Consider the following 17,288-nt stretch of genomic DNA (forward strand, 5'->3'; position numbering starts at 1 on the left):
TTCCCTCAAGTGGATCGCGAGTTTATAGGATAAGATTAGGGCAAAAGTCCCTTAATCATGGTGTTTCTCTTATTTTATATTAGAGGACAGTGACAAACAGAGATGCATCGTAGAGATAACACAAGTTAACGATCTGCGTGAGGCTTAATTTATCTCTAAGTGGATTTGTCGGCGATGGTCTCGAATCTCTCGAGATGCATCGCCTTGCCAAAGCGCCCAACTTGACAATACTTCTCTTGCTCTCCTTGATCGTATCCCTCCTTATGCTTGTAGATGGCGTGGAGATTGGGGAAGTGAGGCCCTTCGATGATGCTCGTCGTCTTCTCCATCCGCTTCAGGTAGCTCGCATAGTCCTCTTCACTTTGTCGAGAATACTTGCTCGACGACATCAGGGATTACTCGGTTTTTGATTGCCTAGGCGGCGATCTCGACTTTGATGATCTTGCTTGGGCTCTTCCATATATAGGAGGAAGAGTAGGATGAATATTTGAAGAAGAACTTATTCGCGATTTATTGTCCACTACTTGTGTGTGTCTTTTGTGCTTTCGGTGGTCCGAAGAATCTGGTGCGATCGAAATGCCGCATGGACGGAGCGCATTTATGTGGAATTTTAATTTCGAAAAAGGTGAATATACGATTAATTTACTTGTAGACATTGCATGGTTAAATCAGTAATTCAGTAATTATTTTCGTTTATCTTTATTTGCGTCGATTTTTATCCATTTATCCACCGAAAGTGATCTAGGGTTCATCCGTCCTCCAATCGAATCCATCCAGACGAAAGCAGGTTCAAAATTACTGTGAAAGAGGGAAACGAGATCTGGATCACTGTGACGAAGTGCTGAACAATTAGGGTTTCGTCGCCGTTGCACGCTCCAGGTACGGATGGTGGGCGCTGATATGCCGTGGTGATGGATCTTCGATCGAGTTTACCCAAGAGCGATGAGGAGTCGTTGTCCCGGCGCGTTGGTGATGGAGATGGACGTTCTGCCGCCTTGATATTACACCTGTTAAGTTCTCTGGAAAATGGAGAGTCGTCGTTTCAATTGGTCGAAGGAGGGCTTGGAGCTTCCTTCCCCTCGATTATCATCTCCAATCGGTGGTTCGAGACGAGAATTAGATTCTCTGATATTGCAGAACTTTCAGATTTTCTCTTTGATAAGTTACAGGACCAGTTCGATTGGTTGCTCTCTGGCATGAGTCACCCTGGACCTTCAACTTTCACTCGTTCTTATAAGGAGGAACCCATACTTCTCTTCCGGTGCTGTATGCACATTCTTCCGCTTCTTGAATTTAATCTCAGCCTGGTTGTGGAGAAATGTGCTGTTCTCTTGTCTATCCTACGACGCTTGTGTTCACCAGGTTGCAGGATTAAGGAGTTGAACGAAGAAGCTAGAAGACAAATGCTCCCCTTTTTCTGTAGAGTGCTCGAGGTAAATCTTCCCTTAGTCTTTCCTAGTCTGTGAAATGAGTCTTTTTCTGTCCTCAATTTCTTGTCAAGAATGCCTGCTAACTACTGTAGATTTAGTCATTATTGTTGGAAATGTTAAGCATTGGCAAATTAGGTACATAGCAATGTCTGCGAGCACACATACAAATTAATAAGATCTGGAAGCATATAATTAAATCTTTTGTAGATTAGTTGCATTCAGAAAGTTGTAATTAAAATGTTTCTGAATCCATTAGTAAATACCTTCCTGAAAGCACTAAGCCTTGGAAAATTATCATAAAAGCATAAATGCTATATTAAATAATGATAATCTTGTTAGTTATTTGTTTTAAATTCAGTTATTGGTGGATGTTCTGATGACATATGGACCATCCTAACATGTTATTTAAATTTTCTAGCTTTGTTTTTAGATTATGCCTAGGTTACTGGCCAACCTGGACACACATGCCTCATGCCTTGATTGCTTTTCCTACATTAGTGGCTTTAGTGAATGATATGAACTGATGAAGTTATGAGGTAAAGAAATATTCATTAGCAATTCCATTTCTCCTCTGACCTTCAGGTTGGGTATCATTTGGGCGCTTACACTCTTATTCTACTAATCCCGCATAATCTTGCAATATAGTATTTTCTCACATGTGATCTGGAGAACAGCTAATTAGCAGTTGTACACAAAAAAAAAAAATACAATAAAAAAGTTCTATATCTTAAATGTCAGACACATGGACTATGGAAGCTTCATGTGAGGGCATATTTTTAGTTTACACAGATCTATTTGCTTAAATTTATTGGCAGTTCTCTATGCTGCTCAACCTTCAAAGATGTTAATTAATCCAGGACTTCTGGTTTTAGGAGCTCATTGAAGGATCTTATGTACATAACTATAGATTTCGTAAGCAACTACTTGAACAAAAAATTGGTATTCTGATAATTGCCAGATCAACGAGTCACATTTGTCCTGATTAGCTGCCGTCCTGTTGTTATTTGTTTGTGTTTGTCTGTTTAATGTTTATATCTTAACCTAGCTGTCTTTCCAAGTATCTCTTGCATGTTTGTGAACTTTTTGCAGATTTGAGAAAAATACAATTATTCCAGGTATTTGTGGAAGAATTTCTGATGGACAGTCAAATTAGAAAACATGTTATGATGACAGATAAAATTTCTTCCACAGCAGAGAAGATTTTTGTATATGATGGAAGCTGCGGTAATATGCATGTGATTCACGAGATTATTTCTGGTCATTTCCTTCTATCTACAAATGATGAATGGATGATCAACAGGTTTTTCAATTCATTATCATGGGAAAATGAAATTGAGGATGATGTCTCTGAGCTAAGCCTAACTACATCCTTGTTGTTGCTGGGTAAACGCAATATGTTCCTTATGCCATGTTTACTGGAAGCTCATCTGATTTTGTGGGCTTCTAAATGCATTAGTATACAAAAGCCTAATGATGATTGGAGATCAAATGAAAAACTCACAAATTTCCACATTATAGCATTTGAAAATTCTGTCAATGTTTATGAAGAATACATTTCAATACTGGAGTTTGTTGCTAACACTAATCAAGTACATGCTCAACCTTGTGATCATGTGAAAAAACTACAATTCGATTCTTGTATTCACCCTGCAACTCGTGAGAGTCTTCAACATCGGATGAACTGCTTGAGTAATTTTTGTTGCTTAAATTCTCAGGGCTTTCTTTCTGAGACAAAAGAAGATATCGCTCATAAATCTCTTTGTTTCATCAAACAAAATGGTCATATTTTAGATGACATGTACCTGGATGAAGCTTGTTTGATTTTACAATACATAATATTGAATATTCTTTCAGAGAGAAATGATACTTATGGAGAATATCAAAATGGTAGCGAAATTCAACCAGAGATCTTTTGTTTTGCCGCGGTACTGAAGTTAATGAGTTCATCGCTTTTGCAAATGATATGGAAGTTGAAGGAAAATGCTACAGTAAGCAGCACTCAAACATCAGAGAATAAGTTTACTTCCAGGGAATATAATTTCATGTCAGACATTATCAGTCACTTCAGAAAATATAATATGAGTGAAGTTGTTAAAAGATGTTTGCTGGATGTGATAGGAACAAAAACTACAAAACATGAGTCATATCTCATGTTTGCGCATTTTGCAAGCTTGTTAAGTTACAGTTTTGTAAAAAAGCTTGGTTTTTTGTGGAGTAACTGCATCATTGTGATGATGACCATTCTCAATCTTATTATTTTTGAAGATGGTAATTTGGATGTTTTCGCAGAGTTGGTTGTGAAGTACAAGGAAATGATTGGTCCAAGTCCACAAGTAAAAACAGCCAAGGTACAACTGATGGCACTTGTATATTCTTCTTTCTCACCAAGAATTTGTTTCTTGCTTTATGTTTACACATTTTCCATTAGCAAAAGTATTTTCTTTCTCACTTAGAATTTTGTTTCTTGATTAATATATGCTTACACATTTTTCTTAGGCAATAATTCACAGAAGTCCAAGTTCAGTAATAGCATCAAATTTCCAAGAATATCGAATGGTTTATTCAAGGAGGTATGTCATTCAAATGTTTTTATGAGATCATTTAATTTTTAGCAATGGACTTTGAAAATTTTCTCTTTTCCTCCAAAAGGGTGTTGCTTTGCCATAACCATACCATTGCTTCATACATGGAAATAAGGTTGTCTAAATTTTTTAGTGTCAACCTACATTCTATAAAAACAATTCTGAAGTTGAACACATGTAACCGCTATTTCATTGGAAAAGTTTCTCAGTTTTGTGTTGATTTTATTGGTTGGATTGACTAAAATGCAATGTTAGTGTGCTTTTAGTCACTACATGATTTTCCTTTCGCGCAAAAACCCTAAAAAGACTTATTTTTGTTAAAAGTCTGGGATAATACCCCTCTTGCAAAAATGGACAAACAATGTCTGTTTAATAAACTTTAAAAAAGTTCCAGTTTGTCCCCTAAAAATGGAAGAAAAAAAAATAGAGGTCTTTTTAGATCTTTTGCTCCCTTTTTGTATATTTTAAATTATCTAACAAACTTTAGTTTTACTTTGGATAGCACAAGGAAAATAGGCAAGGAACAAGCATCTGAAGGTGATACATGCAATGGCGATAATTTTCTGCAGTGTTATTTACCTGGATACCAGCAGAATTCTGCTGCATTCAGTGATTTGGCTGATTTCATTGAATGCAAGCCTGGTGTGGATTATTCTCGTTGGTTGAAAAATCGAAGAAGATTCAACAAATGGCTACAGAAGAAAAGACACCGTCTTCATCCAATTGGTTCAGACCGATGAGCTTGTGTTTTAATGTGCAGGAGCAGAAGTGAAAGCATTTTGTGTATACAAAACAAAGAATCCCTAGTTCTCAATATTTATCCTGAGTTGCCTCTTGATTCAGAATGAGACTATCTATTTCACGCTGGGGATTCCTGTAAGTGGCTAGTAGCTTGTTCTTTTCTGTTTTAGTTTTACAAGGCCAATTATAAATATTGCTCTAGTTTTTTCTTTATAGATGACTGTTGCCCTAGTTTATGCACATGGTAGTGAGAACGTAGTGAAGGGATTTTATTGAAGGAATTTTTTTCATTAAAATAAAGATTTTAGTTTCAACTGGAAATATATTTTAAAGTTTTTTTAATTAAACTTTTTAAGTTATTGTTGATGTTTGATCGTTGGTTGATCATTGTAAGCAAACCAAGTCGAATCGAATTTTGTAGTGTTCAAGCTTATTTAATAAAGTAATCAAGTCAAATCTAAAATGAATTAAACTATTGAAATGATTGTTTAAATTTGGTTTGGTTTCTTTTTGATGAGATTGGATTTGGTTCAAGTTTGATTTGAGCTTGATTCATTTATATGTTATCAAGTCTTAATTCAAATTTGTTTATTGTTCGAAATTTTTATATTTTAAATTTATTTAGTTGATTATTAAATTTGATAATATAAATTTATTTATTTATTTTAATTTTTTTATTTATTTAGTATATTAATAAAATTTTATTAATGAATATGGTTTATAAATTTATAAATATTATTTATGAATATTAATGAGTTGAACATATATATGTGTTTTAATTTGTTTATTTAATTTAATGAGTTGTTTAAATTTATTTAATTAATTTTGTATATATTAAACGGTTGTTATCAAATTGAATATCATATTTATTCTTGAATATTTGATTCATTTATTGCCTTACAAATGACTTACTTCCAAGGACTAGAAGTTACGACTACGATATGGGAAGATTCATACATATGACAAGCCCATATGTTCGAGCCATGACAGTAGATACATACATATTATATAAGGTCATTACAAAAAAAAATCCATTGTTTTTAGTTTATGAGTGTTGCCATTTAATTCAAATATGAATCTTCCCTTTGTTTAAACAGATGCTCATAGATATCACTCATTTAGTATATCATTTGTCCACTAAATGTTTTAAGATTTATGCATGATAGGTAGTGTATAAAGAGTAATTTATTTTTTTTTTATTTTATTTAGTTGGCATAATATCTAAAGTCCTTTGGATCGACTAATCTAGATGATCGATTTAGTCTTACTAAATGTTTTTACTAGTTATCAAAGTAAATGTATAAAAAATTTATTTATTTTTTAGCGAGTTGGCCAACAATTTAGCATTCTTATAACAACTATCTAGTTTAGAAAAATTTATTCTTGAAAATTTATTATAATCATCTGATCTTTAATGCACGACAAATTATACAGATAATCACAAGAAAAAGATCGTAATTTAGATAATTTATTGTAGTTGAGACTGGCCTTTACTTGATCTCTTGTGAAGGGGGTCGTCAGCTTAATTTGGTTGATATTAAATAATCAAAAACAGCTGCACTTTCTTAATTAAACCACTAAGAGTGGTATTTGGCTCTTGAGCATCTCTCTCAAGCGACGCAAGCCTTTAATCCAATTTCTATGCATTTGACAGGCAGAGATAATGACAGTGTTGATCTGGCATTTAATTTCCAATTAGTTTAGGCCTTAACAAACCTTTAAATGATTCCATTGTTGCTTCACTCTCGCATATCCTCGCTTGATAATTTATTCGGAAACAAGTTCGGCTATTAAAGTGTGTTTTCATAAGCATCTTGATGCGACTACACCGTATATGTCACAGAATTTTTGAAAATTCAAGGAGCATATAAATATAGTCTCTTTTTATGTTCTTGACATGCGTATGGCCATAAAAGTGTTTTCCTGATAAATATGCAACAACAGAATAGAAGTCAGTGCTTACTAAGGCTAGTAGCAAATTAAGAGGGCACACAAGTAGGGCATACTAGAGGAACCAATATTTCCAGAAGCACAGCCACCAATTTTTAATAGTAGCACCAAGCTGTGATCTTCCCAACAAGAGGCCAGCCAGCATCAAGAGATATATAGCACAAGTACTAGCAAGATAATAACAATTTCGGCATAGCAACTTTGGATTTACACTCTTTTCAGAAGCAACACTCTTCCAGCACACAGCAGCAACAAAGGGCAGCGAGACTACAACAGGGTAACAAAACGATATTAGCTTCCTGATCAGTTGGAAAGGCGATATGATTATAAAGCTAGAACAAAGTCAGGACCAATATAAATACAATAAATAACTTAAGCCATTTTATTAAGATATGACCAAACAAAATAAATAAATAAACACTGCATGGTTTTCATGTTGTATCCATTGTATAGAAAAAAAAAAAAAATGACTTGCAGTGCCCTTAGGTTTGTAGGCGTAGGGCAGTTTAAGCAAGAGATAATATTTCTTAGATGCGTCTAGATACCTCTACACACCTGACAACACTAACCACACCTGACAACACTAACCTAAATAACTGGCTACAGTTATTGGATGTTGCAAAAATAAAAAATGATCCCCAGATTAATATATCCGTTACTGCTTGTAGAGGCAAGTCAGGCAAGGCTTCATGTATCCACCACCCTCCAAAACTCATTATTCGAACTAGCCGTCTTCTATGAGATTGCCAACCACGCTAAAGGATCTTCAGATCACCATTGCCATTGCAATCATGATCCATGACAATTCAGTGCCTAGAACAATTACTTCGAGACTACACAGTAGAAGAGAAAAATGTGTTGGTTTAGAACAAAGTTGGCATTTACCTTGTGAACTACACATTTTTTGTTACCGAAACTCAAAGGTGTTCAAATGTCCAAACATATGATACGTGGCAGGGACATAACAATACCCTACGATAGAGCAGCTGCAGACACAAACCCTAGGACCTGGTGGGTATCTCGGTTGGGACTATCTCAAGCAACAATAGTCGACAAGTCAGGATTGGACAAATTCTCACAAATAAATTTTGGAATCACTCCCCACCCGCAGCTCATTCTTCTGTAATGAACCATGACAACCAATTGCCTGTGATCCTGTTCATAAAGATAATCAATGGTGAGCTAAATTAATTCTAGAAATCTATACCATGCATCTCTTACAAGTTCCCACCCGCAGCTACAATTCTTCAAATGCATAATGAATGTGCTCCCATGACAACCAACTTGTAAGCCTGCGATCCACAGGTCTGAAGTTGCCAGTGTGATGACCTCACTTTTGAAATAGGTAGGCACAATAACAGTTTGTTTATCAGCTAATTGTGAATTTCAAACTCAAAACATAAACAATAGGCTCCCAAACCCATCTAATGATAATCAATGGTGCCCAGCTATTACATCTCTGGAATGTTCAATCAGGAGCTTTCACTCCATTTATGATAGATGTCATACACATATAGGGAGGTGTTGCATAGGCAAGGAACATCATTGTTACCAAGGTTAGAACCAAGACCAAACTGATGAGATGGACTGTGAAAGGAAAGATTTTGAGTTGACCTTTAAATGATTCCCATAAAGACCAAAAGCAACAAATGACCCTAGTTTGACCTCAAGACAGAATGACTTAAGGAGAGAATTTCCCCCCATCAAACCTGACTCCTCTCTACCTGACACAGGCAAAGGTCTTCACTCTCCACTCTCTACCTGACACAACCAAAGGTCTTCACAGCCATCCAAATTCCAAACCCCTTTCCACCATCTTCTGTCAGGGCATCAACAAACTGACAAAACCAAAGGAAATACACACTGAGCCTCATTCCACCAATCTAATTGAAGCAACAACTTAAGATGATTCAGCCAAGAATGGTAAACATCATTGAGAGGTCCAAAGGTTGCCCGAACAGAGCTCATTAGAGAGAATTGTTGCCAATCTGGTCAAAAAATATGAATCTAGTGGAGGCAAATCGTAGATGAAGGATATTAGCAGACTATACAGATTAGAACAAGTCCTGAGGACCACTTCCCGGTGTTACCCATTGACCAATTCGTGCATACAACATCTAGTTTCAACAATTTTCATTCTATGTCTACAACCATATTAAGCTGATAAACATCTCCTTTATGAACAATTGGGGCACCAAATGTTGTATTGTTATGTAGCTTCAACTAAAGGATGCAAGGACCTTCTACCAAATAACAGCTAACATAATCTAACCAGCATGCTAGAACATCCAGGAACGAATTGATTATATGGTGCTCCAAAGCCAAGTACATGACCACCATTTTATAGAACTAACAAAAACCTTTGACAAAACATTCCCATGGCACTGCATCAATCTGACCAAGATATCAGGAAATTACTAAGCTATCCATCTACAACCAAAGGATTGATGTTAATCTAGACAAAGTCAAAATCTGCTAGATATGTAGATGCCCACCTCAATTAAAGAAATCTAAAAGTTGAAAATTCCACTTATTGTGTTATCTTGCTTCTTTCTTGGTTGGTTTTTAGATCCTTGTTATTATTCAAAGCACCAAAGAAGTCACCAATGAAAAAAGGTGAATCCAGAAAATTCATTGATTGAGTGGCAAATAGCCTTTGGGAAGGAATACCTAGGAAGATTACATGACTTCCTGCTTGGTCCAGTAAACATGAACAGCATCAAATATTTGTTTTGTCATTCTCTTATATCCTCTTGTTGGTACATAATAATATTTTGATATATGGCGACGTATAACTAGGTAATTATTAAACAAGGCAAGATCATCTCAGATTATGACCATTTATTTCAACAAATTTTCATTCAATTCTTGTTGGTAATTATCATCTGCACATTTTAGTATGAATAGAGCTTGAAGATGAATACCATGCATGTATTTTGCAATACCTTGAGCTTCTACAATTTGATGTTTCCTTTTAATATGAGTCAAAATCCATTGTCTTAAATTGGTATACAGGGCGATGCATATTTTCACAATGATTTTATGACCACTATATATTAAAATTATTAGATGGTACATGTAAAGGTTACACAACGTACACATAGTGGAAGAACACAGATCTATTTTATTGGGATATCAGAAACAAAACCACCATTTTGCTGTCACCAAAGCATCGCCCTACATCACAGTCAACAACTCTGACTGTTAATTAATAAAACTGGTCAAGAAGTACCATTTCCTGAGATAGTGAGATGCCAATCGTGGATGTGTTGAGCATCAGGATATATCTCAACAAGTAAATATTTCCACCAAGATTTTAGTTCCATCAATCAAAGAAGGGGAAAACAAAAAGAACTAAATCAATATATCCACCCCAATAATCATAAATCAATCAAAATCAGAAGAACATAAACGAAAATTCCAGATCAGAAAGAAAACGCAATAAATCTGAAGTCTTGTGCATAGTAAAGGGGAAAGACGCATACCATCCTTTTAAGAAAGAGGCGCCAGCATCATCGTGATGGTGGTGATAGTAAGGACGGGATGGGGGAGGGGGTGGGGGAGGGTAGCCTTCATAGAAGTAACCTTGATATCCAGGAGGAGGGGGAGGTGGTGCTGAAGGGGGGTATCCGTATCCTCCTCCTCCGGGCGGCGGCGGGGGAGCTCCATACGGTGGAGGAGGGTAAGGGTGCGAGTAGCCTGCAAGAGAGAATCAGCCATGCCGATCCATACACGGATTAGAGCAACAACAGCATCAAACTGACCTGGTGGCGGATAGGGACCTTGAGGGGGAACTTGCTGGTAGCTCATCGCGATCCGATCAGTTTCCGCCTCCGTCTGCAACACGGCGGCTAGGTTTCGTGCTTCTTGATCATTCGAGTCGTTCTGCGGAGGAGGAAGGAGATGAGCTGTCGATGAACATCCTTCCCCCGTGTTACTATTTATAGAATGCTGACGTGGCATGACTGTTGTACATAACTTGTTAAGTATGCGGTGAGATCCGACCACGGTTCAGAATCGACGGTTCGATGATTCGACGGTTCGGAACCGCCGGTTCGACAGTTCATGACAAGTCGACCCTTAACCTTAACCATTCAAGACGATTACGGTTCACGGTTCGGAACCGTCGGTTCACGATTTACGACGGTTCAAGATTATTATATTAAAAATTTTAAATTTAAAATTTATTAAAAAAAGGACTTCATTTATTAAGTTGCCTACGTATCCCCTTAGGGTATAGGGGAATCAAAGCCCACGTAGTTCTTTTACATTTTCATCGTTTTACATCACTCACTTCCATTTCCTCCCGTTTCTCTCGTTGTATTCATTCATTTAGTATCAAATTATTCGGCTTCATCTTCTGAAAGTTGTATTCTTTGGATTCTTTTCTCGGCTCCGGTTCCAACGGAAAAATGAAAAAAAAAATTACAATTTTGAACCGGCGGTTCAACCCGTCGGTTTCACACCCTCTTGAATCGGAACCGACCTGGCCGGTTCTAGTTCGGCCCGGCTAACCGGGTCAACGGGCCACCCGGCCCGTTGACCCGGGCCGGGTCCATGCTAGACCCGGCCCGTGGTCGGGTCTAAATTGCGGACATGTTTCTCGTCACTCACTTCATCCGCATGGGAAAAGAAATGAAGCATGGCGTGCTGGCGAAGAGACAGTCGAAGAGATCCCTGTTCCCTGTTCCTTCTTCCCCCGCTCCCAGCGGAGGCAGAGCGGCAGAACAAACCTGCCTCGGCCTCCTCCACGCCGCGACCTCCCTCCACCGCCTCCTCCAGACCACCGCCTTCCTCCTCAAATCCGGCCTCCAGTCCAACCCCCTCGTCCTCACCAAGTTCGTCGCCGCCGCCTCCTCCCTCCACGCCCTCCACCTCGCTCACTCCCTCCTCTTCTCCCCGCACGTCTCCGCCTCCCTCTACGACACCTTCCTCTTCAACACGCTCATCCGCTCCCATGCCGACAACCACCGCGCCTTCTCTTACTTCTCCTCTATGCTCCGCGCCGGATTGCTCCCGAACAAGTTCACCTTCCCTTTCCTCCTCAAGGCCTGCTCCCGTCTCCACGACGCCGGGAATGTTGGGCTCCAGGTCCATGCCTCCGCCATCAAATTTGGGTTTAGCGCTAATCTTTTCGTTCAGAACTCTCTCATTCACTTCTACTCTGCCGCAGCTGGTTCCCCTGATTCGGCCATCAAACTGTTCGACAGAATGCCCCGATCAAATTCCGTCACTTGGAGCGCGATGATTGGTGGATACGTTCGCTCTGGGTCCTCCGACAAGGCCATGGCCCTCTTTCGCGAGATGCAGAGCAGAGCCATTCCGCCCGATGAGGTCACGATCATCTTGGCGCTCGCCGCTTGCGCTGACTTGGGAGCTCTCGAGCTCGTCAGATGGCTTTGGTCATACGTCAAGAGGAAAAACATCCCAAAGGTTCTATCTTTGTGCAATGCAGTCCTTGACGCGCTTGCCAAGTGCGGGGACATTGACGGTGCCATGGCTCTCTTTGAACAAATGCCTGTGAGGAGCATTGTGTCGTGGACCACTGTGATCGATGGCCTTGCGATGCACAGCCGTGGCGACGAAGCAATCAAGTTATTCGAATTGATGAAAGGCGCTGGCATCGTCCCTGATAGTGTTGCATTCATCAGCATCCTCACTGCTTGTGCTCACGCTGGCATGGTCAATGAGGGATGCCACTATTTCAGTTCCATGACAGCCGATTTCAGTATTGAGCCACAGATCGAGCACTATGGTTGCATGGTCGATTTGTTTAGCCGAGTAGGGATGCTTGAACGAGGATTGGATTTTGTCAAAAAGATGCCGATGGAGCCAAGTCCGATGATCTGGAGGATGCTCATAGGGGCTTGTCGTGTGCACGGTAGGCTCGAGCTCGGCGAGAAGATCGCAAAGGACCTCCTTGACGAAGATCCAATGCACCATTCGAATTATGTGGCTTTATCAAATTTCTATGCTCTCAGACGACAATGGGACAAGAAGTGGGAGACAAGAAGAGCCATGAGCGAGCAGGGGATCAGGAAAGTGCCTGGTTGCAGTCTCGTGGAGCTGGATGGTGAGATTTATGAGTTCATTGCTGGAGATGAGTCACATTTGCACTTCATGGGAGTGTATGAGATGTTGGAGGAGATCGGCATGAAGATAAAGTTGGCAGGTTATGTTCCTGTAATGGAAGAGGTACTGCTCGACATTGATGAAGAGGATAAGGAAGATGCATTGCATTGGCACAGCGAAAAGCTAGCTGTTGCGTTTGTTCTGTTGAAGACTCCTCCTCGAACAGCTATTAAGATTGTGAAGAACTTGCGTGTTTGTGCTGACTGTCATGCAGCTTTCAAATGTATCTCGAACGTCTATGATCGGGAGATTGTGGTTAGGGATACGAATCGATTCCATCGTTTCAAAGGTGGTGCGTGTTCATGCAAGGATTTCTGGTGACAACCGGTTTTTGGCTAAGCATTTCTGGTAAATTTGAGAGACTTTTCTTGTTTATGTAACAAGATGGGGAAGCCAATGTGCTACTTCACTTTTGGCTGGATTTTTCATAGTTTCACACAGGTTCAAGATGCTATGGTCTCTGAATTAAAGCTGAGAATAACTTAATACAGCAAGGAGATTCAATTATAATTGATTTTCAAGTAATATAAAATCATCTACATATTAGCTTAAGATTATAATCTAGAAATATGATTATTTTGATAACTTAAAATTTTCTACGATTAATTAGGTTAATGAAAATTTTTTTTGATTACCTTTCAATTTTAAAATTGAGTTAATGGAAATATACTATGAAATCTAATTGAAATTGAATTAATTAATTTAATAAATTTTAATTTAAATATTTATAAATTTTTAAAACAGATAATTTATTTAAATTTTTTTTTAAAAATTAATGAATTATATTTATTAATTTAATACATTATTTTATTAAAATATATATAAATTTATTTTAAATTTTTAAAAATAAAATTAATCAATTATATTTATTAATTTAATAAATTATTTTATTAAAAATATATAAATTTTATATATTATTAATTTATTTTAAAAATAAATTAAATCAAGGGTAATATAGTAAGTGTGAGATTGATTATGTTTTATTCTTTCTAAATAAATAATTAAGTTGAATCAAACAATATTAGATTATATTTTATATCTAATAAATTTGGTTATATAATTATCTAATAATCATATAACTAAAGTTATGTATGTAATTTGAACCAAAAACACCTTAAATGAAAAGTAAACTATCTTCAATTAGAGATCAACATGGGTCAATGCACAAATCTATTGAATTTTTTATTTTAATTTTGAGTAAAAAAAATCTTCCCATCATAAGTTGGTCTATTTAGATGTGATTAGATTAGTCAGATTATTATGTCTTTTTTAAATGAGTTGATAAAATTTGAATTCAATCTGTTTAAATTATTTAATGATAAGCTGGATCAATCTAATGATTTCATCCAAATGGACGGCTCTAGAGGTCAATAACAATGATTTCATTCAAGATGGATCATTAATAGTAGGCGCCGGTGATATTTGAAAATGGAGAATTAATTAATAATAATATTGTAAAAAGCGAGTTATATAGTCATGCAAAACATGAGTATTATATTATATATACACAACCCTTTTAGTCTTCTTCATCGGACAAGTATGTTTCTTGCATTGTAATACTTCTTTCATGTTGTTTTGTACGAATCAAATGGTGCGTCGAGAGTCATATACCTGGCCTCCAATATCTTCCTCGCATGCCTATTGCTCCGCCTCACCATTGCACCACCAAAACCACAAAAGATCCTGGCAAAATCCAACTTCGCAACCCTGTAAAAACCATTCCATCAGTTCCCATGCAAGGCAGACCAAAACCTTGGGCGATCACCTTGTAAAGTCTTTTGTTCGCACAGACTTCGCCACTCACAAAGCAGAACTTTGCATGTTTTTTATTTCTGATTAAAAAGGATTCACAAAGTGAGCATTAACTCTGCTTTCTTGCTGTGCCTAAGCTTGCAGCACCTTGTTTAAGCTATTTCTTGGAATGAGCATTTCTGAACTCTCGTTGCCTTTTTGCTGTCGAGATTAAAATAATTTCACTTATTATGAGTGATCGATCGGGATTCAATACGAACAAATCTAACAATTAAGTGCGATTAAATAGGGATTTAATGTTGATGTGAAGCACGCGCAGAAGTGCGTCAGCGCCGTCCTCCTCCTGCAAAAGCAGCCGCCTCCAATGGCCCTGCTGCGGTGTGAATCTTCCAACCCTAACCCTCTCGCTCCCGCGGTGCCCTCGTCTCCGCTGGACACCAACTCTGACTGGAATTCACTTCGCACACGCGTCCGTAATGCGTATAAATAGCCGAATCCCGTTGCATCGACCTACGTACGAGGAAGAAGAAGAAGAAGAGAGAGAGAGAGAGATGATCTCTTGGTCCAATCTTTACCGCGTGGTGGAGGCCATGGTGCCCCTGTACGCCGCCATGGCGCTCGGCTACGCGTCGGTCAAGGCCAGGGCCTTCACGGCGGAGCAGTGCGCCGGGATCAACCACTTCGTCGCCGTCTTCGCCTGCCCGCTCCTCATCTTCCGCATGCTCGCCTCCAACGACCCCTACGCCATGAACCTCCGCTTCCTCGCCGCAGACACCCTCCAGAAGCTGGTCGCGCTGGCCGGCATCGCGGCCTGGGCCCGCCTCGCCCGGAGAGGGGACTCCCTCCCGTGGGTCGTCACCCTCTTCTCCCTCCTCACCCTGCCCAACACAATCATCATGGGCGTGCCCGTGCTCAAGGGCATGTACGGCGCCATGTCGGAGACCTTGATGGTGCAGATCGTCGTCCTCCAGTTCGCCGTCTGGTACAGTACTGTCATTGCCGATCTAGATGACAATTGTAAATGGATTTCGATCGATAAAAATTTTTGTTTCTTTCAGGTACATCATCGTTGTGTTCTTGTTGGAGTACAACAAGGCGACGAACGCCGCCGCGGTGGACGTCGAAGCACAGAACAGTGCCAATTCCGATGCTTCATCGGAAACGGCGAGGGAGTCACCGTCGGCGGCGCGGATTCTAGCGACGGCGGTGAAGAAGATTCTCAAGCTTCCCAACACGTACGGCAGTGCCCTAGGCCTCATCTGGTCCCTCATCGCCTTCAGGTTCCGCAATTTCCATGCACGTACCGCGCATCGGCAAATTAAACCGATCAGTGCATCAATTTTTTCACCATTTTCCCCTCATTTTTTTGCAGATTCAACGTCAGATTGCCGGCGATCATCGACAACTCGTTGTCGATCATCTCAGTGTCAGCTGTTGGCTTAGCCATGTTCAGCGTCGGTCAGTCGAACAAACCTCTGCAAATACTGAAGAAAAAAAAGAAATGTCTTCTTGAACGTTGTTTTGCACTCGATCGAATTATGTGCAGGGACTTTTATGGCTCGACGGAAAAGATTCATTTCGTGCGGGTACAAGCTCGCGCTCGTAGCCATGGTCGCGAGGTTCGTGGTGGGACCCGCTGCGATGGTGGTGGCGTCTCTCGCCGTTGGGCTTCGCGGCGTGCTGCTGCGGGTAGGCATCGTACAGGCAGCTCTTCCTCTTGCGGTGCTTTCGTTCGTTTACGCAGAAGAGTACAGCGTTCATCCAGACATCATGAGCACAGGGTTTGCTTAATTATGCACCTCGATCGCAATATAATTTTAGCATTTTTTATGATAATTCTGAAAACAAAATATAAATAAATTTGTGTATATATTGTGGCTGCAGGGTGATAGTGGGCATCTTCCTTTCGGTTCCGATCACGCTGATCTACTACGTTGTGTTAGACCTGTGAATGAAGGGGAAAGTGAGCGTGGAAATGCTCACCATGCAGCAAAGCCATTCATTGTGGCAGTAGAGACAGCAATGCATGCAGAGGCAAACCTTCCAAACGAGTTGTGGTAGATGAAGCAGGTTGATATGTTTGCCATCGCAAGAAAATTTTAGATTTAATTTTAAATTGGAGTGTGTTTAAGTGACATTTATATGACTTAACATTTTAATTTGTAAAGTTTTACGTGTATATATGTCTGCCTGGATCTAATTTGTAGTAAGTTCTTAATGCAAATTCAATATAAAAAGATGGATATGTATTCAGAAGGTGTATAGTGGGATGAATGACAGATTGTGAGTTTCCATAAAATTAGATTCCTAATTGGTATATCAAAAATGTCATGTGTTCAAATTCCATATAATGCATGACTATTAGAGGCTTTTCCATATAAGCATGGATGGATTTGCCCCTCCGAGACTATGATGTGATAGTAAGAAGTGGAACGGATTCCCTAGACGATAAAGATTGAAATCTCATCTAGGACACATTACACCCGATGAGTTTGAAAAACTTGTGACATTGAATTGTTCGTTATGATCCATATGCGCTTTCCTATGTATCTTAGTGGTTGGTGGAAAATTTCTATGAAGTCGGATCAATCATTTTCAAAATTAATCGAATTGTAAGAGTTAGATATCTAGATTATCAAAATAATAAATGATTTTATATGTCTACCTCTCACTTGGTACACAATCAGAGCCGGCTTTAGGC

General features: G+C 39.1%; 4 protein-coding genes across 5 annotated transcripts; 3 read left to right on the forward strand and 1 right to left on the reverse strand.

Moving 5' to 3' along the window:
- Positions 1-4,966, forward strand: LOC141811903 (uncharacterized). 2 transcript variants are annotated; one of them, XM_074699978.1, is made up of 6 exons: positions 1-625; positions 738-1,433; positions 2,546-2,654; positions 3,720-3,778; positions 3,927-4,000; positions 4,515-4,966. In XM_074699978.1, the coding sequence occupies exons 2-6, from the start codon at positions 912-914 to the stop codon at positions 4,750-4,752; spliced, it is 1,002 nt and encodes a 333-aa protein (XP_074556079.1). In that variant the 5' UTR covers positions 1-625; positions 738-911; the 3' UTR covers positions 4,753-4,966. The 2 variants fall into 2 exon arrangements, with proteins under 2 accessions (XP_074556079.1, XP_074556078.1); XM_074699977.1 differs by having other exon boundaries at positions 2,546-3,778.
- A 1,691-nt stretch (positions 4,967-6,657) lies between these two features.
- LOC141811812 (uncharacterized) lies at positions 6,658-10,608 on the reverse strand. The gene is made up of 3 exons (XM_074699868.1): positions 10,468-10,608; positions 10,189-10,402; positions 6,658-6,970 (listed from the first exon to the last, which is right to left on the reverse strand). Exons 1-3 carry the CDS (start codon positions 10,511-10,513, stop codon positions 6,922-6,924), a joined length of 309 nt encoding a protein of 102 aa, XP_074555969.1. The 5' UTR covers positions 10,514-10,608; the 3' UTR covers positions 6,658-6,921.
- A 691-nt stretch (positions 10,609-11,299) lies between these two features.
- On the forward strand, positions 11,300-13,158 carry LOC141811471 (pentatricopeptide repeat-containing protein At4g21065-like). Its single transcript, XM_074699500.1, has one exon. The coding sequence runs from the start codon at positions 11,300-11,302 to the stop codon at positions 13,154-13,156; it is 1,857 nt and encodes a 618-aa protein (XP_074555601.1). The 3' UTR covers positions 13,157-13,158.
- Positions 13,159-15,137: 1,979 nt separating this feature from the next.
- On the forward strand, positions 15,138-16,639 carry LOC141811842 (putative auxin efflux carrier component 9). The gene is made up of 5 exons (XM_074699905.1): positions 15,138-15,569; positions 15,646-15,867; positions 15,960-16,045; positions 16,134-16,368; positions 16,472-16,639. Exons 1-5 carry the CDS (start codon positions 15,139-15,141, stop codon positions 16,536-16,538), a joined length of 1,041 nt encoding a protein of 346 aa, XP_074556006.1. The 5' UTR covers position 15,138; the 3' UTR covers positions 16,539-16,639.
- Positions 16,640-17,288: the final 649 nt, after the last annotated feature.

Source organism: Curcuma longa, chromosome 17, assembly GCF_044706935.1.
Source record: "Curcuma longa cultivar G26 ecotype Majalengka, Jawa Barat chromosome 17, ITB_CL_G26_1.1, whole genome shotgun sequence".
In the NCBI taxonomy this organism is placed as follows: domain Eukaryota; kingdom Viridiplantae; phylum Streptophyta; class Magnoliopsida; order Zingiberales; family Zingiberaceae; genus Curcuma; species Curcuma longa.